Here is a 21,821-nt window from a genome sequence, read left to right on the forward strand (position 1 = left end):
TACACTGGACCACTGCCACAAACATGCCAAGGCAAGAGCTACGTACTCACCGTGGTAGAAGCCACAACTAGCTGGCCGGAAACATAAACTATAAACCATGCCACTGCTCAAAACACTATCTTAGCCTTAAGAAACACATTTTCTGGTGACATAGTACCTCAGAGAATAAAATCAGACAATGGGACTCATTTTCAAAATAATTTTGTAAACTCTTGAGCAAAGAAACATGGCATTGAGAGGGTATATCACATCCTTTATCACTCACAAGACTCTGGAAAGACTGAGAGAAGGACTACTAAGACTATGTTAATGATGTTAAGGTAAAAGGGCATAAATTTGCATTAGGATGCAAATTTAGCAGAAGCTTAAGCTGGTTAACAACAGCGGATCTGCTGATGTTCACCTGCTTCTGCCCAAACAAAACCCTTCCATACTGTGGGAGGAGTTAAGGTCCCCTCACTACACATGGAGAGGTGGCTGGGGAAGTTGGTGTGGATTTCTCCTTCCATGGGAATAAACAAACCCATTTGTGGGATTGTTCTTTCCCAGGGACCAGGGTGTATTTGGTAGGTAGTGTGGAAGAGTTGGGAGACATGCTTTGTGACTCAAGGAAATTTAACCTTGTGGGGAAAATAATCTGTGGCATAAATTATGTGTTGGAGGAGGTAAAGTAGCAGGAATGACTTGAACTGATGAAGAATTAATTTTGTGAAGGGCAAGGAGGATGCAAAGATGACTCAAGCCAGGCCGGTCTTGGTGACCAATGATAAAGTATGCTTCTTCTCCTGTCTTGACTACCCATCCTGATTGAATGGAGCCCAAGTCATGGATCTGGAGAAATGGAGGAAGCCCATGAAAAGGGACAGTAATATCAATCTGTGAAAGGACGGGGTAGTAGTTAATGAAAGTGTATAGAGATGGTTGAAGGATGTAGTTTAAGTTGTAAGTGTGGGTAAAAAGGGATTCCAGTAATGACAAACATAATGGAAGAATTGGAAGATATATAAATTATGTGGGATCTGAGTAGGACGCAAATGGTATGGAATAAGGGGTGGAAATTGTATTGGGACTGACAGAAATAGAGTTCATTTTCCCACAGCAGCCCTCACAATGCTGTGCTTTGCATTGGTAGCCAGACAGGTACTGGTGGCACACCAGTGGTTTTGCTACTGCGGAGCATCACTGGCACAGCATTGGCACTGTCTCTAACAGTGTCCTGATAGGGGACACAACTATGCCAAAATAGCTGACCCAAATAAACCAAAGGGATATTCCATACCGTATGACATCAGCTCTGATACAAAAGCTATGGGAGAGAGGAGGAATGGGGGATGTTTATTATGTTACCACTTTTGCCTTCTGGAGCAACCATTCCAGAAGTGTGTGCTGAAATCCTGCTTTCTGGGAAATGGCTGAATATTGCTTGCTGATGGGAAATAGATATTAATTGTTTTCTCTTTTGCTTATGCATGTGTAAACTTTTACTTTTCTTTTTTTTGGTTCTTTGCTTTTGTAAACTGCCTTATCTCAACTTACTAGTTGTTTTGCATCTTATTTTCTCTCCACTGTCCTGCTGTAAAGGGGATTGATAGAACAACCTGGTGGGCATCTGGCATTTAGCCAAGGTCAACTCACTACACATGCACTGAAAATATTCACCAACTTCACTGGTAAAGGTAAACCTGAGTCATACATATTTCGTTATGTACTTGTTGTGACATACTTTACTGTAGAGGCAGTTGGTCGGGGGTCTGATGGCTCGACCTGGATGCCACAACCTTCTCAGAGAGAGGTCCTGCAAGAGACAGCTTTCTAGGAGTCTTAGGCAGTCCTTCAGCCGTCAGGTAACCTCAACAAGGGGCAGCTAGCTCAGCTCAGCTCTTAGCAGTGATTTCAGCTCTGCCTTGCGAGTAGTACCCTGGTCAACACAGGGACAAAGAGACAAGAGAGCCATGTGGTTGTTCCACAGAGGTAGCCTTTATTCCAGCACCCTGCAAAGGACGCCAGCAACAGCAGCTCTCTCCTGAACAGGGCAGAAACTGGGGCTTTTATGGGGAAAAGCAGGGAAAAACCAATCAGTCTCAACAAATCTACATGGGGTTCCAAAGCATGCTGGGAACTCACCATGACCAAGGAGGATTTCTCAATACATGAGGCTTTGAGAGGCTCTTATCATAACCCATTCAAGGGATACCTCTCCAAGGGAGAGGGCTGGCATGCACATCTGTTTCCACACTTTACTGTGGATCTTATATTAATGTTGTTACTTGAACTATTGATTGTTTATATTTTAACTATTATCTCACTGATAGAATAATAGGATAAAAACAAGTACACTTTCTAAGTAAGAGGTATCCCATTAATCATATAGTGGACCTCTTGTGCACATTAATATGCAATTATTTATTGTAAGCTCATTGATTACATCTTGAGAGTATACATTCACATATATTTGTGAATGGACTGCATTCTCATGAAAGATGTTGGGTCAGTCACAGTGGCAAATGGAGTCCAAACTAGTATGGTCCTCAGCTGTCTGTATAAGTGACTTAAAAAGATAACTAAATTCAGTCTGCCAGGCTAGATAATCTTCAACCTCTCTGCTTAGTTCCCTAAGGGTTCAGCTGGCAGTGCTATTCCATCTGTCCCAGAGTTATTAAGGTAAGCACACAGTGTCCAGTTCTATCTTTTTTTTTGGTAAAATATTCTACCAATACCCATCTCTCTACAAATCCTGTAGCTAGCTGTGAAAGCAATTCTTGTTTGAATCATTGAGGTAAACTATTTAAAAAGTCACATGATGCTCTTCTACCTTGCAGTAAGTGTATGCCATGAGTAACATTATTCCTTTTACTCAATTTTTACCTTCCTGCTGTGATTTTGAATCTTTAAAACCTCTCCTAACTGATTACCTAGGATTCAATTTAAAAAACAGATGTGAAAAGAAATTATTTGGAGCAAAAGCATCAACTATCCAACAATTTTACCTTTCAGTGGAGACAATTACTAGCAGGCATTGCACTTCCCTAGTGTTTCTCCTCTGAGATCTCTGCCCTCCATCCTGTTTGATGCATCTGTCAACACTGAGAGCCCTTAGGTGTAATTTTAATGCTAAAGTAAATTTATCTTTTCCTCCTTACAGACACAAGTCATGAGCAGATACAGGCAGAGGAAATTTTTGCTTTGCATTTCAGAGACTCTAGAATTGAATCCTGGCCCTCTCACCTTCTTCATCTATCCCATCAGCTCTGCACATGGGAATTTTCACTGTGGTCAGTGTTATTCCAGGAAAGAAAAGCTGAACAAATTAGGTCAAGTGTCAGACAAAAAAAGCAATTTGAATCACTAGCTGATGTTTTACTACTCTGCGTTACCACTTCTAGTGCCGGGTATTGTATGAGTACCACACTGCACAAAACTAGATCTGATCTGAGGTGGATTCCTTCTTGACAAAAATGCTAGGAAGCCCCTTCTGGTAAACCGACAGAATCCTTCAAACCCTGTGTAACTGAAATTTCTGCCATTCATGTCCAATAATGCTTGCTGGGAATTATGAGATGCAGATAAGCAGATAAGCACTTGATGGCAGTTTAAATTCAAGTGTACAACTGAGAAAAATATTTATAAAGGTAAAAGATCTTTTTTAATGTGATGCCACTTTGAATGACCCATGATTATTTACATTGTATTATTGAAATATCACTGTAATCTAACTGTGGATTGTGTCTCCATCCTTTTCTTCATCTTCCATAATCACTGTTTGCTCTTCTTCTGTAAATAGCTTAGTGCCTTAAAAAGAGAACACAAAAACAAACAAACAAAAAAACAACAAATAAAAACAAGGTGGAAAAGTGAGTTGATTTAATATACTACTTTCTAGAAAATATCAGGCAAAAGAGAATTTTTCAGTTCTCTCTTATTTCTTGATTTTAATGTCATCACACAAATTGCTCCTCATTTCTTTTTGGTCTTTTAGTCTCTTAATACTTACTGAACTAGAGTTGAATCACTGCATTTTTAACAAAAATGATTAAGCATTCTTAAATCCAGTGTATTTTTGCTATCTGTAAAAAGATACTGAAGTTTCATTTGGGAACCTGTTTGTTAGAAGGGTTTGGGTAGCTAAATAAGGGAAAGAGTTTGCATGATGAAGCAAATACTGTAACTAATCTTTGTAACGGGAACAGCTTTTATGGACATGTGTATTTTCTCTATGTATATAGCATATTACTTAGATCTTGCAAGTGCAGTTGAAACAGGAGATGTTTAAATACCCACATGACAAGTGTCATCTCCACTGAAATGATAAAGCATCAATAAATTGCAAAAGCTACTAAATGAAGAACAATGTGAAGATAGACTTGGATTGTAGATCATACTTCCCACAAATCTGTCACTTCTCCTTTCTCTGTGTCTCTCTCTTTTTCTCTGTTAAACCAATAAGTCTATCCTTTGAGGATACAGAGGCTTTTATATAATACCAAGGTATAACAAATATTGTAACTGCTTTCCTCATTAAAAAATAAGCAAGAGTAATGTGAGAACAATGCATTAGGTGCAAAATATTTACCTATACTGCCCTTCATTTAAGTTAGCTCCTGCTTCATTTATATGCAGCTCTTGTGAACTAGCTAGTTTCAGCAGCACTATGAGATAAACTGAAAGGCACAAATTAATAACATTCATTTGACATTTCATGTCTTTCAGTTAATTTGAAACACAAAGGACTTCATTTGTTCAAGCAGCAATTAAGTAGCTCTTGTTGTTAACTGCAAAAAATGATGGCATTTTATGGAGATAGATGTAAATATTTCTTACACAGATTTCTATTCCTATAGGCAACCTAGGCAAAGATAGACAAGGTTTTCTTTCCCTGACGCCTTTGGGGTTTGGGTTGTGTGTGCTGCAAAGGAGAGTGGGGGTTATTTTTTGTTGGTTTTCAATGGGCCATTGAGGGGCAGGGAAAACATAATATGTGCTTAAAATGTACCTTCAAATATGTGATGAAATTCAATTCATGTGCATTTGCTATTGAGAGAATGACAGAAACTAATGTAATTTTCAGTTATTTTCAGTTATACCTCCAATGACACCTTGTTGCCTACTGTTGAAGCCGCCTTTGAACACTTGGCATGGAATCAAAGCAGCCTGCTAAGATGCTGCCTCTCTCTACAGAGCTTTTCAGATCCTGTGTTCTGGATCTGTTTTCAAGTGATTAACTGCCTGTGGCAGACTGGTGCCTGTATCAGGCAAAATAACCTATGTATTTAAATGCCTGAATTCTATTCCCTTCCTATTCTAAGGATGCATATTTAATTTTCAAGATACATCCAACGTACATCATTCTGCCAGTTGAAGTTCACCAGTGATGGCTCCATGATTTGATATGAAAAGCCTTTGGTTGAAGGCTGGCCCAATATTTGCTACTTATTTACTTTCAGATTTATTTCATCTGGTAACACACACAAAGAAACTAAGCTTTTATGGAACTGCTGTGCAAAACAGAACCTGAATTATAGGCTTGGAGACCTGAGAAGACCCAGCAGAACTATGTGAGCTAAGTAAATATAGACAAACTTTTCTGTCCTGTCTCCTTGTCATTAGTCTTGCTGTAGTAAGCAGCACTCAGTGCTACATGGTATTGATGCCTTGGAGTGGCTACCTAGAACAGAAGCTAAGACAGAGTTAAGAGAATAAAGTGGGTATTTTTTAAAGGCCTTCAATATCTACACCTTGGGCAGTGTAAAAGCCTCATGGAGGCTACACCCAAGATGGACAGCGGTCACAGGTTTTTCAAGCAGATAGAAGTTTTGTCTGTTGGCATATCAGGGGTTAATTCTCCAATTACAGCTTCAAGTAATGAAGCCATATTCCCTCAGCTTGCTCCTCCCCAATTCACTTTTGTTTATATACTTTTCAGGGCCTGAAGCTGTGGTGTGTCCTTGGATCACAGGCCCAGAGGGATTCTTCTGTCTAACTAAAATGTGAAGATACAGTTAACTAAACTTTATATGCAGTTTAGAGCTATGCACTAATGTAGTGTAGGATTTGAAAAACATAATAACTAAAATCTTAAGGAATCAGTATCTCTTGAGACCTGCTAATGAGGATTGCCACCATTTCTAATATTTCTCCTTCAGATCCCCTGCAAACCACTTCTAGATACCAATTCAAGAAACTCCACTTAATTCTAGTAAAAAGTCTTATTTAAGAGAGTAGTCTCTTGAACAGCTGTCCATACAAATGCTTTTCTGTAAATGCAGCAAAAATGGCAGATGTGTTATCCCTCTTTGTTTTGACCAGCACTCCTAGGACAGTCCCTCTCCCTTTTGGGTGGTCTGAGAGATTTTCTATCTCAAATAAAAGCAAGTCAAATGTACCATGTAAAATTAAGAAAATTAATGTATCTACTAGGTGGCATGTGGTCCAGATGAGAAGCAGAATCAGTTTTACACCTCAGGAGCACCCAATCCAATTGGGAAATGCAATTAAAGAAAGGGGCCTACTAAGTTAGTTATCTGAAATCTCCTCTACAAGGGTCAGGCTTCTAAATATATTCAGCCTTCAAACTTCTACTGAAGAGGCACAGTTAATGTTATGCCATATCCATACAAATGAGTCATGAGCAGATGTCTCCTTCAGCAGCAAGCTCTCCTTCAGTCAGCCAACACCTTGTCTTTCTGAAGGAATTAGACCAGAAGACAAAATATAGTCAGATTTCTAATGGTCATTTTTCCATATCACTTGACAGTAAATGGCTTGAATCTGATCCAAGCCTGTAGTCAGCTCTGGAACACTCTGTTGCCATCCCCACTTAGCATTATATAGTCCATTAACTAAATTAATGGTCTTCAGCCCTGTGGGTTTGAGCTAGAATGTAAATACATGTGTAAATACGGGAATACAGTTCCTGAAATGTGACTGAGGTTTCCTCATCAAATGAGAGATAACTTGTAAAATTAGTTTCAAATCCTCATTCTCTCTCATAGCCTAGAAAGCCAGTTAAGGCAGCTCCTTTAGAAAAATACAACACCCCCATTGAAAACATCTGGGTAAGAAGAATGGAAGTTTAACCATTCACCTCTTCCCTCTCCCAGCTCAGCTGCAGGCGTTGTCCCTAGGCAGTCTGTAGACATGTGCTATCTTGTTGTTTCTCTGATTTGTAGCCCAAGAGGTATGGCTTAAATCTAGGTGGCACCTGACAAACAGATGATTTAAGACAACTTTTTCTGTCTATTTTTTAGCTTTCTAACAGAAACACTCATGTTTCTGTGAGCCATAGTGGTTCTAGAGTGTACCTAAAAATTGAAATTACTTGCATGTTCTGTTGGGAAATTATGGTGACATTGTATATTTACCCTCTGTTTTCTTTAGCTAGATTCTTTGGCAGATATTAACAGAACAATCTAACAATCCTTAAAATAGATCTGCAGGATGAGTTGCATTTCATAATACACACAGCTAGGAAAACAGAGGTAGGGAGGCTAAGTGACTTTTTAAAACAGCAAACAGAGAAAGACTAACTTACAAATGTTTAGCAAATCAAACATGCTTCTCAGTCTTTGAAACCCAGAACTTCCAAATTGTATTCAATAAAGCACATTTTCTTCACAAGTGATCAGAGGCATCATATCAAAGAAAAAAACATTTTCCCAGTGTTATACAAATCACTACCATTTTGACTTCCTGTTTGTATTCTCTTTCCATTGTTTTGCATTAAAATGCTGATTTGTCCTTGAAATTGCTGGTGGTCCATGGAAAGTTTATAACATGTATCTCTGGACTGCATCCCTCTGAGCTTTGAATCCCAAACTCTACTGGGAACCTCTGGAGTTCATCAGTTAGCAAAGTGATTCATTGGTAACGATCTTGCTATTGATTGTGGTAAGCATCAGACACACTACTAATATGGGTCCCTCTTAGAGCTGGGGACCTCTGTTTGGGCCATAACATTTAAGCTGTCTCTAGTATCTGCTCTAAAAAGGCTGGTTTGTATGCTATAACTAGGTAATAAGAATTACATAAATATACTTTTCTTTCATCGCTTCTTAATTTAAATAAGAGAGGGAATTTGTTCATAAAGCATGGTGCAGTTTTATTTAGTGTACGTTCCTGAGCTCTGACTCGTGAGTTTACCCAAAAAGCAGGTTAGCTCTTTTCAAATGATCCATGGTAAGGTTTCCCTTCCCTTCCCTTCCCTTCCCTTCCCTTCCCTTCCCTTCCCTTCCCTTCCCTTCCCTTCCCTTCCCTTCCCTTCCCTTCCCTTCCCTTCCCTTCCCTTCCCTTCCCTTCCCTTCCCTTCCCTTCCCTTCCCTTCCGCATTGGCATGTAACATGGTGTCTACTGTCATTCCTGATGCATAGAATTATCTTTAAGGTGCTGCTAATGAGAAATTCATCACCACTTGGCTACATCAGTGCCTGTCAGGGACTGCCAAATGAAGGAGGGGATTAATCAGTACAGCTTTGCTCCAGGTTGTTGGAGGCATTTTAGTGCTGGTGACCTAAAAATTTCTATGTGCTTAGGTTTGAAAAGCAGGGCAGTAGTTCGCTTTTCAGAAAAGTGACCAAATGCCTTTTCTTTCTACCTATTCTTTCTATCCCTGGAGCTTGAACATGGGATATGTATTAGACTTTTCATTTTCACCCCACTATATTATATACTTAGACCAAATAGGTCCACTTCAAGAACTGCTACTCTACTGAGCAGAGGGCAACCTCCTTTCAGCCTTCTAAGTATATCTCTGACACTAGTCGCTTTTTGCTGCCTCTTAGGAAGGCCTTTACCTAAGTTTCTTACCTATTATCAAAGGTGGGATGTGTATTGCAGGTGTATCTTTTCTTCTGGGCTTTTTCTGCTCCAGTTCAGTGATTTGAGAGACTGGAGACCCTCTCTCTCTCTGTGACTTCTCTGGGATACCAGACCTTTTCAGCAGATTTTCAGATGAGGCTGAAACTATGCCTGTAAGCAAGCAATAAAGAAAATGCTACTTTAGCCTGTTTACATTGAAGAAGCTTCCACCTGTGTAGCTCTCCCAAAGACTACTCTGAAGTACAGTGGCACAACTGCATGATCTACTGCATGATGTACCTACCCTACATTTTTTTCAAATAAATTATTTCCCATAGGCTCTAGAAAATTATGCTATTAGGCCAGCTGGCTTCTGATTATATATAATGCACTAAAAATCATGGGACAGATGAGTGTAATCTCCTATTCCAGAACTTTAGACATCTTACCACAGTAACTTAATCACACAGATGCTCAAGAGGTTAGTTGGGAGCAATATGACCACACAGAAGAGGCTGTTTTAACTAGTGAAAGAATGTTTTCTTTATGATAGGACAATTGCAGGAAGAAAACACAGCTCTCCAGCCTCTGAGATGCTCTTCCTAAGAGAGAATTGCTGATGGAAGGTACATGTGAAAACTGAACAGAATCAAATATCTGGATTACAAATACTGGAAAATCCCAGTGCTTATTTTTGACTTGGTGAATTGTTGCAGATATACAGAGAAACACACAAGTAGTTACTGGCTAACTCCCCCATGTATGTGCAGCATGGGAAGAAGAATTCAATAATGTAAGAGCACAGCTCTCTTGATGGAAATTATAACACTGTGTGTTCGTTAGCTGAGAGTGACAAACATTTATTCCCACTGCTGTTTTTAGATCATTAAGTTTCAGTAGCAGTCTCCTGCTTATTCTTCCCTTCTCCAGGTTGGTGGCATTTGGGTCTCAAATATCTGTATTTGTGCCACAGTAGGGAGCATTCCACAAGAAGCCCCTTCATTGCTGTGATGTTTTCCGGCTTCCTGAAACACCCTTTGCCAGAGTCCCCCATAAACACATGATCCCTGTGATTTCCAGGAGGACCATCCTGCAGGTGGCTTGTGTGCTTGACTGATCTACTCCCAGTGTCAGACCCAGCCTCCTGCTGTGCACTGGATGCAAATTTCATGGGAAAGTGCAGGGGCTGGACTTGATCCTTTTCTTGATTTTGGACCATATCCTATTGGGACATCTAGTATGGCTCAGCCGTTGCCAATACACAGTAATGTAACATCATTTATCAGCAAGTCTATGAGATCCATGGAAGCAGGTTTTTCAGAGCATAAACCTATCCACCTTGGTATTCCCAGAAGTGAGACCAAACCCTTCAACTAACATGGAATATCTTTGAGAAAGAGGCTTTCTGTTCACCTGCCTTCCCAGGTGCACATGCAGGAAGCTGTGTTCCTGTCTGCATCCAAGGGGACATAACTGTTTGAACGTTCCATGGACTTCCATCCTTCTCCAGTCCCCAGACATGACTTGGGATTTCAAAGTCAAGAGATTTACTGCTCACCTGTTAGAGGTGGTGGAGTGTGCAAAGCTGGTGTATCTTTTCTCTTTGGCTTCTTTTGCTCCTGTTCAGTCCTCTGAGAGGATGTGAGAGTTTTACCTTTTTTTGGTTTATTTTTGAGGTCACAGCTCTTAATCAGCTGCTCTGAAAGATCTTCTGCAGGGAAAAATATAATAGAAATTAAAACTTAGGGGAGATAAAAAAACAGATAGGGAAAAGAATCACTTTGATAATAGTGCTTTAATTCAAATCCCCAGGAAAAAAAATCTCTTAAATATTTAGAAAGCAAACAAAAGAGGGCTCTGCGCCATACTACATGGGAGTCAAGTGACTTAGGAAGTATTTCTGTGTTGTTGGCAGTACCCATAAAACAAAGAGAGAGAGTTGTGGGCAGCTTGCGTGTTTAGTCAGAGGAGAGGATGCATCACTGTGTGCAGAGGTTCCATAGCCACCCCTGTTTCATCCAGTGGTAACTGTGTGGATTGTATCTTCAAGAGTTACAAGGCCAGTTTTGTGAAGGAAAGTTTTACATATATAGGGTTGGTCTGAGCTATTTGTAAAATTAGCCAGTCAGTATCGTTCCCTTCAAGAGTTAACTTTATTTCCAGAGCTAATGAGCAATTGGTATTTGCTTTTTATTTACATAACATGACACTGGATTTTTGCTTTTCCTTTAAAACAATCCTTTACTCAGATCACCCAGAAGGTCAACATGACTTTTTCTGCAAGGGTCTGTATTTCTGGGTGCTTAGGCAAGCTGAAAATACAGAAGATAGCTTGTTGTGGTAGTAAATGCCTCTCCCTCAACTCCTCTTTAGGCCTGCTCTACAATCTCAGCAGCTTCTGATAAGCCTTAGTTGAATCAGCTGAGTGATGAAGTGCCCCTTAACTGTGCCAGTTGGGCACTGAAGCATCTATGACCATACTGGGTGCTCTTGCATAGTAAAGGTAGGAACTATTCTGACCATACCAGGAACATGAGCAGTCTGACCAAAGTAAGGAACAAAGGATAAGCAGTCATTCTTATTAGCTTTGGTAAGTCATTTACCCAACTGAAATGATACCATTGTTATGAGACTTTTTGAAAAAATTAATCATAGCCTCAGTGTAATAGTACTATTTTTACTGGAATTTTTTGGAAAAATCATGTTATAATGCTACAAACAGCAGTGTAGCAGCAAGGAGAGCTGTTTGAGCTCTCCTTGAACACAGTGGGCCTCTGAGTAGGATGCCTCTTGGAGCTTGCATACCATCGTTTGCAATACTTGAAAGACTGTTGCTGATAACAAGGTCTGGGCAGATACCATCCCCACACATACATACTCCTTGAGGTGCAGCCCACGCTGGTTGAGAAACACTAAGAGATTTGATATGAGTACTGTACTGAGCCTGACAGGAATTTTTGATAGGTACCTTTTTCATGTGTTCATGGAAGTGAATAGATCATGATACAAATGTTGTTATTTTGAGTATATAATTAACTCACTGTTATAATTGTAGCAAATCTTATTGAATTATTTTTTCAAATATTAAATTAGTCAATGATTAAGTGCTTTTGCACCCTTTTCTTACATCCATATCCTCTGCACCCTTACCCTCTTGCATCCCCAGTCTTCAAGTAAATCATTCCAAGTTGCTTCTAATCCAATTATGTATGCTTTGTTTACATAGTAAGTAATAGAATGGACTTTGCCACTTAACTATGTTAAAGCTGCATTCTCATGAATTCATACTAAACCCTGCTTTTTGCCAATAACCTTGACGATGATTCTTTAAGCATTTTAACCACTCATTTGTGAACCTGTCATTAGTATCATCACAGAAACCAATGTTTTGAATTATTAAAAGCGGCTTGTTTGCCTTCAGCTGGGCTCCCCACATTGTTACCCAGCCCCTGGCTGCAGACTTGCATGCAAGCACAACTTCATTCCAGGCTCTTTCACACTCTTTAAGGCAGCTGTTATGTCTGTGAGCCTGCAGGTAGATGTGGGAAGGATGGCCTCTGGGTTAAGTCCCTGGAGACGTGGGGGTTTTTTTCTGACCTTCACAGGCTTTCTTCATAGTCCTAATGAGATCATTTACCCTCCCATTGCCTCTGTTTTCTAACAGTATAATGAAACTAATTCTGAACATATTTAAATAAGCAATTTTATGAACTAACTATGGTATACTAGCAGTTGTAAAAACAGTGTCTGTGGCTAGAAGTGCCATGTAGCAGAGACAGAACTAGGATACCTTTCTTGCAGTACTAATAAACAAAATCTATAAAACCCATGGTGAGACTTTTTTTTTTTTTACTAGGAAGCGAAATTGCATTTGTCTTTCATCATTGAAGTCACAAAGGTAACAACAAGACAAACAGATTTTTCTTTCTGGGTTGCTAAATCTTCAGGACAATTTTGTAAGATAAGAGCGAAATCATAGCACTAGAAGCAGAGGCAAAGACTATGAATAAGCAAAAAGCTTATCTATCAAGCATGAAATCTAGTATTCTGGACTGTGACAGAGCAAAGACAATCCTAGTATGCTCATTGTGAAAGCTGTATGAAGTAGCTTCACGAAAGGAAACTGATGAGGAAGGAGAAAACTGTGGGAAAGAGTGAAGGAAAGATGATTTTCAGAAAGCTGGAAAAGCAGGCCTGGGAAGGAGAAAGAGCAGAGAAACTTAGAACTAGCTACACCTGCAAAGTCTGAAAGTAGAAAAAGTTACAATAGTATATCAAGCAAGTACATTAAACAATAGCTTGAGTTTTAGGCTTGGCTAAGATAGACCTTAAGACTGCAGAAAATTGTGCTTACCAAGATAGTAGACAGCTTTGAGCTTAATAATGGTCTTTTGTGTATTGTTAATAGAAAGGAGACAAGCAAGCATTGTGTGAAGCAGGTGTACATGTACTTTTAGTAATTGGCTAAAACAATTGTCTGTAAGCTTTAGCAATACACTATTGGCTAGGAAGTATTTTAAATGCTCTGTAACAAAGATGTCTTTGGCTGTTGCTGGCAGTACATTGCTGGCAGAGCTTTTACCATCTTTCTATTGTCTCAACCATGTAATGAGGCTGCAGTAAAAGCTCAAGGAATGTTTCCCAACAGTCCTGCTCCATTTGTGAAAAGAAAAAACTTCCCAACACAGAAAACATTTTCAGAAAGTTGTCTCAGTGATGGCAAATTGAATGCTTGAAACCTTTTACTCAAATTGCATATGGAAGATATATTCAGGGAAAGCTCAGCTATATCCTAACTTTCCATTTACTGTGGTATAAATGAAGAAACAGCTCTACCAGGGAAAAGATCAATGACTCTTTTTCCTTTCTCCTCTTTAATTAACTTCACTCTAGAGATTCAGCTGATATTTATATGCAGAAAAAGTGCTCTTTGTCTTTCCATCTGGCACTAGAAGTGTCAGCAGAAGGTGTGATCTATCTGTTTTCATGGGGGGTTAGTTGTATTGCTGGACTTTATTATGTGAAGACAATACCCCTCATTAGAGCAATGACATCATCAATTAACACTTACCTAAATGGTTACACTGTGAATCTTGCTTGTCCAGTCTGTCATCTGGGATATCAAGTGGCTGAACACATTCTGTTGACATCATTGAAACTGCTTTTTCTCCTCCTATGAAGATACTACACCACATTAATGAAAAAAAAATTTAAAGAAATTCAGCAGCATGACATAAAACAAACATATTGGTGTTACTTAACAACTGATGAAGAGTTCTTGTCTTCCAGCAGTCTGCTGACCTGATTTTTCACTCACACATGGTGTGATTCACTGCCTTGGTTACACACACAGTAATCTGTTTCTCCACCTACCTTGCTGTAAGCAACCCACACTAGCATAGGTTGACTCTACAGAAAAACATACTTTTTTTTGAGCATACAGAAAGTGCTATCTCATACACAAAGTAAATGCTAAGGAAGAGGATGTTTTGTTTTGGTTTTCTTCTCCACTTTTTCTCAACAGTAAACTAAGGATCACATTTGCTATTTATTATATGAACCAACTTTAATCATTAATTCTGTTGACTTGGTCTTTTAAGTCCAGCTTCACTAAGATACCTTACATACCAGAAAAATCAGGTGTAAAGTGCTGCCTCAGAAAGATGGCCAGTGCTCACAGATTCCAAAGCCATCATGAAGTAAACTTACTCATCACTTTGGTAAGACCACGGGAACCCATTTCTTCTAGCTATTTAAGTGTCCATACTCTGTAGGTCTCACTGGACTGCTGTTTGGGCTATTTTGTCTCCCTTTACTTATAGCTGCAGTGGGTGTGGAAGCCCATCCTCACCCACCCTCCTACCTGAGCTTCCTTAGCACCTTGCAAGCTGATACTTGATCCTGGGGCTGCCACAGATGCCACCATAGAAAGAAGAAAATTAGACCATTTTTCACTGCTGATCATTTCTATTGTTGCTTAGCAGAAACTCATCAGAATGACAAAGGCAATGTTAAAGGGAAACAGCCTTCAACCTGAAGGTGCAGTCTAAGTGATCTTGGTATTTGCTTTGATCCAGCAACAGCTGTGGTAGTTTTTTATTCATAACCTCCCTTCTCCATTTTCAGGGAATAAGAGCAGACTATGACTTCCTTGTAAGGAGGAGAAAGGCAATGAGGAAAAGAAAAAAACTGGAGACATTATGAATAGAAGATTAAGGAAGTAATTGAGGAAAAAAAAGAGGAAGGGGAGGTAGAGAAGACAAGGCAAAAAAAAGAGAAAAGTAAGAAAAGAGGCAGCTGCAGAATAACAGTGAAAAGGAGGATGGGAAAATAGGAGACTAAACTCTGGGAGTTTGGTTTTATCTTGCTGGGGAAAAGAAATTATTTATTATTTCTCTGTAAATTACATTGGTTGTTTGCTGACAAGAGACAAAACAGTAGGGGAGTTAATCTCATTTTCATGACTAAATTTGCATCTATGTAAAGAAAAATTAACCCTTGAACAAAGTATTTGCAAAAGAAGGTAGGAAAGGTTGCACTGATGTAGTTCTTCAGTGGATGGAACACGTCTTAAATGACAGTGACTTACAAATAAATAGAATAACGCTGTTGTTATGATTCTATGTGGTGGTTTAGATAAGCCCTTGCCTTTTGCCCAGGCCTCTGACAGCAGGCGGTAGCTTTATTGAGGTAGCCAGTGCCCCAAAGCTCACTCTCATTCACAAGTTCTTTAATATAGGCTGATTCGGTCTATTATAGAATGAATTTTTTATTTAATAGACAGAAAACTAACAGACATAAGACTTAAAACAAAGTAATACTACACAGGAATAAAGACAAAAAGAAAAAAGACTACTAGTAGACATATACAGAGTGAGGTTAAAGGTGCCTATTAATGTTACAGCTAGCAAAGAAATAATATAACTTAGGATTCAATGTATCTTACCATCCAGTTGGTGATGGGACACACATCATGATCCTTTCCCTCAGTCCTCAGGGATTTAAGTATGGATTTGAGTCCATAGTCCTGGGAAAAATCTCCCACAATTTCAGAGTGTGTGTGTAGAAGGCTTCTACATCTGTGATAACTCATATGTCTTTTACAGTTTGTAAAACACTGTCTCTCAGTCAAGAATATTTCCTTTATCTCTTCCCACATCTGCTCTCTAGACTAAGATGCTGATTCTTAGCTGAGGTCTGAGTACTTTTGGTACCAGGGATGACCTCTTGCTGGGCCTTTCAGCCCTTAGGTTATCTCTTTATAGACCAACTGTCAGTGGTAGAGAGTAGGGTGGGATAGATGTCCTGCCACCACTGGCTGGCAGCATCAAGTTTGACTCAACTCATGTCAACATCAAAAGTTAACATTGACTGATATTGTACATATAGAATTAATTCCCTTATGTTTCACTATTTAAAATGTACAAAAATTTGTAATATTCTACAAATTATTAAGATCTTACTGAATCAGGCCTTGATGAGGGATTTCACCTCCGAATGTTCACTATAGAAATGTCCCAGTCCAGCCTCACATCTGTACTAAAGTGTTATACTGGCTGAAGGCTCATTTGCCTTCACTACAAGAAAAATCCCTCACTTAGGAAGACACTAGAGAAAGAAATCTTTGAAGGCACCTTGAATGGTTGCTCGATTTATTCACTGTATAAGTAAGCTATAGCTGTGGTTTAAAATAAAGCAGACATAATTTTATTTAATACAAAACTTATCTGTCCTTATGAAGGCTTGCATTACATTTTGTGATTTGAGGGTGTTTTATTGTTTTGATGCCATTTGATTTTATTGGATTTAATTAAGGCATGCTGGCTAAATATTATGACTGTAGGTAAAAAAGTTCTTTTTGGAAGAATACTCTGTTTACAACGTTTTCAGTGAAATCAGGGATATTATTTCAGACACTATGGACATTTTTGTTTTTAACATGTCTTGAGGCAGAAAAGGCTGGGGATAGATAGCAAAATTTAAATGTAAGATTGGTAGTAAATTATATTTAGTGGAAATAGCTTATAAAATATGGTTAAATTTGGTTAGATTTCAATACGTTGTTTCATTGAATTATTTCACCCAATAAAAATCAAGCTTTGTAAAGAGACTTAATATAGGATTGCTTCATTATTTTTTCTTATTATGGTAGTTTGGAAAATATTATCTAAAATACATCTCTTTGGTCTCTGTTTATATTTTCACTGTCACACATGCCAAGTGCTTGGCATCTTCAGTGTTTTAAAATTCTGGTTTACAGGCTAACTTATGGAACTCCCCTTCTATTTCTTTTCTTTTGTAAATCTGCCCTGAAGTTAGCATTGCCTTGCTTACTAAGCAAGCACTGCACTTTGTGACAGTCTGTGTGACAAAAGAATATAAAGACAAAAAATTGCCAAAATATATAATGGATTTTGGTATCTTGGGTGTATATACATTGTGTATGACGTGTGAACCTGTGAGCACTGTTACATCCTGTCATCATGGATTACACACAGCTCTCCTTCAAAGGAAAGTTGCTGCATGTGATAATTGTTATGGTGCTTTCCCAAACAACTCAAATCAGTTCCTGACACTAAGGAAACAGATTTCCCAGTAATATTTTATGTGGGAAGGTAGCCTGCTATAGGGGCTGTATGAAGCCATTAATATGGCTTTACAAATTGAAGCATGTTCTCAGATTTTCATGCATTAAGTGCAACAGTTTTCTTAGCAGCCTTCACATTAGCGTGGTTTGCACTCTCTGCTGCCATCAGTCACCTTGGTAGCAAATGCTCTTCATGTGATGAAGTAAGGTGGTTTTTTCTTGCACCCTGTTATGTCTCTCGACATAATGATCCACATTCATCCTTTGTGCATCTGTAATGGTTACATTGGAGGGCTACTTCACACACAATAGAAGACACTTCCTGAGATACCACAGATTTTCCTGTATGATTTAGGATTCAATTGTCATTTAGCCAGAGACTTTGGTACAGTGCAGCTAGGCTGTACCACCTTCTTTGGAGATATGTGCCTAAATGAGTCACCTCAAGTCTCTAATTTCTTGGAACAGAGAGAGCTGATAAGGACAACTGAAATGCTTTGCTTAAAGCCGAGGCAAGTTCTAGCTTTGCCTACATGGTTTTGCTTGTTAAAACTTTTGGCATGAGATTGGATTGGCTCTACTTATAATCAGAAGAGGGCAATGAATGATAAGGCAGACTGAAAAGTCCAAGTATTACTAAAAGCTGCTTCAGCCTAATGTTAATGAAATCTCATGCTGCATCACTGTCATATAACAGCATGACTCCCTTAGGCATACACCCTTGTAAGATATGGTGATTCAGATGAAAAATACCTGAACTTTTCACTTTCTGGATATCAGACTTCGGGATTTTTAGATAGGTTAAAGCACATACTAATTTTTTTTTCAAAATTCTCAGTTGTTGTACCCACTGGATTAAAGTGCCCAAATAAAGCTATCTTATCACTCACTAACATAGTTCTAAAACACACAAATATTTGCAAGTATATGATTACTGTCTTTGCCTAAATTTTTTGGTTTCCATAACAAAATTCACTAATGCAACCAGTTCCAGCCTTCAATTAGGTAAAAATGTTTTGCTGGATACAGATAAAGATACCTGTTTTAGTTAACTATTTTAAACACAGTTGGTTTAATGTAGATGTGTGCCACAAGTAATCAGCTTAGAGTTTAGGGAATACTCAGCACAGCTACTCTCACATATTGATAAGATTATGTAAGTCTTTCAAGGCCATCTGATAATGTGACATTTAAACTGACTTAAAATGAAATCTCATGAGAAAAAACTTACCTTGTAAGATAGAAAACTAAAGCTTTGAGAACAAAACTGAAGAGCTGGGCTTATTTTTCATTTGATCTTGAATTAGGCATGGAAATGGTTTGGGGGGAAAATCTTCATTTCTCTTAGGGTTTCAAGGGTTGTAGGGGCTATGAAACTATGTGGATATTAGGTACTATGCATAGTTGTATGTAATCTGAAGGGACAATGCAGTTCTCAAATGAGTCACCCATAGGTGATCATTCTTGCCTATAAGATGAAGAAATGAAGTTATGATATGGAATTCTTATGAAAGTTTACAGGGGTTATGTGGGCATCAATGTCAGTACTCCTTATCATTGTACATTAAGGCTCATTATTTCTTTGTATATTGAATAATTAGAATTTCTGAACTGGCCCTTCATAAGGTATCCACAACCTGTGCCGCTGAAGATTTCAGTAGACCATGTGGTGTATGTGGTATTGTATGTGTTTGGTTTTTTTTTCCTCTTGTTCAGGAGAGTGTTTTGTTTCTACAAATGACAATATCCTGAAGAAAAATGTGCTAATCTCCAGGGCATGCATAATTATTAAACAAACCACGAGCATGTTGACAAGGATGCTAGATAAATAAAAGTACTTTTGAGAGCATCCTTGTTGGGTGACAGCAGTCAATCTGAATTTACTAACTTCGTTTTGATAGTTGGTAATAACATTGCCACAGAAGCCTGTTTGGCCCTATGTATTTATGTTCTGAAGCCAGAGCAATTCCTAAGAAGAATAGAGGGAAGCAGAGGCAGAAACAGAGGCAACTAAGGTCCTAGGGTGGTACTGTGTGAACACTTGTTTGTCCTCATTCTCATAGGCAGAGCCTGACCTTGCTGCTGCTGCTGTACTCAATAGCTGGAAATGAAAGTAAATAGGGAGTATCTCACAGGCTGCTGCCAAATGCAGACATGAGGCAGAGGCTGGACTTCATTAGTTACAGTCCAGACTGGACAAAAAGCAGCATTTTGCTGCCCTGTCCAAAGAGCTGTTCTGGCATGGGGGTTTACTTTTTAAGACTGGTGCCTCCTCTCCCACCAAACATGCACTTACAGTTTCCTGGGGGAGCTGATTATTATATCATTTTAAATTAGTTTGCCCCTTCCTGTCTGGTTGCAATGAGCACATAAGCAAGGAGGGACAGGCAGGCTCCCAACATCCTTACCTGCTCCTTTATCCCTGCAACCTTAAACTTATGTGGGAGGCAAAGAGCATGACCTGTCATTCCTTCTGTAGCATGTCCCCTGTGGAGGGCTCTATAATGTGAGAAGGCTCCTTATTTGTTTGAAGTCATTTACAAATGCAGAAAGAAGGAATAAGATATTGGATGAAGCCGTCTTGCGCACATCTGCCCTATGCAGAAATAATGTGAAACAGGTCAGGACATGGGGAATGGTACAACATCTGGCTGCATTTGTCTTCTTCCATCTGTACTCAGCAGGCAGCCTTGGTACCTTTATCAAAAAATACTCACCTTCACCCATACCCCATCCTATCTCAGCCCATTGCAACTGCTTCCTGGCAAATCATCTGAATAAAGCAAGATTACAAGTCAGAGGAGAAAATAAATGTCCTACAAGTAGAAATTCTCAGTGTTGTTGCTCCAAACCTTTAATTACAAGTTTTACTATATGTTTAACATTATTCTATTGGAGTGATGCCTTCCAGGATACAGGAGACAGCTTCATGTTAATGCACAAACTTTCTTCTGAAGTTACTTGGACACTAGGCTGCTCTCCACAGGCACCCTGTCAGATTATTCACTAAATCTTCTTAGCAAACACTTTGATATTTGAAAACCTGATCTGAGTGTCTCCCTCTATCCAAAACTTTTGCTACTAATACTAGCATGGGTGAAGTACCACAGAATTGTCTTGGAGCAGTTTCTTCTCACAGACAGTGTGCTTCTGGATGCTATTTCAAAAATTGTGGCTGGGTGGTAGACCGATTCCCATTACTAGCTTGTAAAATAAACTTGTAAAATAAAAACATTTATTTGTTTGATTGAAAAAATGCAAGATACATTTGCACAAGTTCTGGTTACAAGTTTTTATCTTTGGAGATCATAAAATATACAGTCTTCCCCAGTTTTTTCCTTGAGGTACAAATTAACCCCTTGCACATGCTAGACTTACTAGTGAGATAAGAAGTCCTTATACTAGCTCCCGCTTTGCTGACTTACAAATATGGTTGTGAACTGTCCCACCAGTTAGTGCTTTAGTTTGCTCTAAAACTCTCTCCTCCCAATTTCCCTATTTACAAATCCCAGACTCGGTTAGGTCATACCTCAACTTTCCCCACATAGGACCATCCCCAGCCCATTCCCTATGCAGTGGGGATCCTGTGCTTTCCTGCTCATCCCCAGAGGTGATAAGGCAACTTATGGGTGGTGGCTGCTAAAAAAACCCAAAACAAACAAACAAACAAATGCACACACCCCCTCAAAAAGAAAAAAAATAAGGAAATCAAGAAGCCTACCAACTGGGAAGAAAACACGTTGCTGAAGTACTTACTGAGCGGTGTGAGGGGAGGGTGCAGTTTGTCGTTGGGGCTCACTGGAGGATCTTTCTCCAGCCCAGTATTGGGGCTGCAGCTGATGCTCTTGCCTGTCTTATCTACGAATAAGTGGAAGCTGTCTCTGCGGCAAGGCCGCACTTGGGCGTCCTCCTGGAGGCTAGGGAACAGCAGCACCACTCCCTGCCCCACCAGCAGATTCTAATCCTGTTTCCTTCCTCTTCCACAAGTTGCAGGGGCCAAAGGAGAGGCAACAAGATGCGTGGGAGACCAGCAGTGCCTCAAGGCTGAGGCATCATTCCTGCCAGATGACCAAGAGCCACAGATGCTGATGCTCTCAAAGAAGAAAGAGAGGATGTGAAAGCTTTGGCACAGAGAGCCAAAAGGTGAGCTGCAGCTTCTGTGTCTAGAGCTGCAAGAAAATCACAAGGGCAGGGAGTAAGGCTGATACTGTCAGGGTCCCAGGGGAAAGCTGAGAATAAAAGTGGAGCAAGAAGGCAGGGCACACATCCGGAGCAGTACTACAAGCACAGATACTGATGGACACTGTCTCCACCACTAAGACTCAGTGATGACTGCATTTTTTTGTATATATATCTGGCACAACTGGTTATACAAGCATGGTGTTTATGGGACCAGGCAGGGAGTCTTCTGTGGCTGCCAGTTGTTTGCCAGCAGAGACCAGTC

At 39.5% G+C, this 21,821-nt stretch overlaps 1 protein-coding gene across 4 annotated transcripts; it reads right to left on the bottom strand.

The window, feature by feature from the left end:
* Nucleotides 1-1,958: 1,958 nt before the first annotated feature.
* On the bottom strand, nt 1,959-21,536 carry PPP1R17 (protein phosphatase 1 regulatory subunit 17). 4 transcript variants are annotated; one of them, XM_071429857.1, is made up of 6 exons: nt 21,134-21,536; nt 13,862-13,974; nt 10,349-10,501; nt 8,800-8,961; nt 5,578-5,662; nt 1,959-3,789 (listed from the first exon to the last, which is right to left on the bottom strand). In XM_071429857.1, the coding sequence occupies exons 2-5, from the start codon at nt 13,941-13,943 to the stop codon at nt 5,601-5,603; spliced, it is 459 nt and encodes a 152-aa protein (XP_071285958.1). In that variant the 5' UTR covers nt 13,944-13,974; nt 21,134-21,536; the 3' UTR covers nt 1,959-3,789; nt 5,578-5,600. The 4 variants fall into 4 exon arrangements, with proteins under 4 accessions (XP_071285958.1, XP_071285957.1, XP_071285956.1 ...); XM_071429856.1 differs by having other exon boundaries at nt 5,578-5,674; XM_071429855.1 differs by lacking the exon at nt 5,578-5,662 and having other exon boundaries at nt 13,862-13,963.
* Between the last annotated feature and the right edge of the window lie 285 nt (nt 21,537-21,821).

Source organism: Agelaius tricolor, unplaced genomic scaffold (genome assembly GCF_023055355.1).
Source record: "Agelaius tricolor isolate 1412-34295 unplaced genomic scaffold, bAgeTri1.0.p SCAF_6, whole genome shotgun sequence".
Lineage (NCBI taxonomy): Eukaryota > Metazoa > Chordata > Aves > Passeriformes > Icteridae > Agelaius > Agelaius tricolor.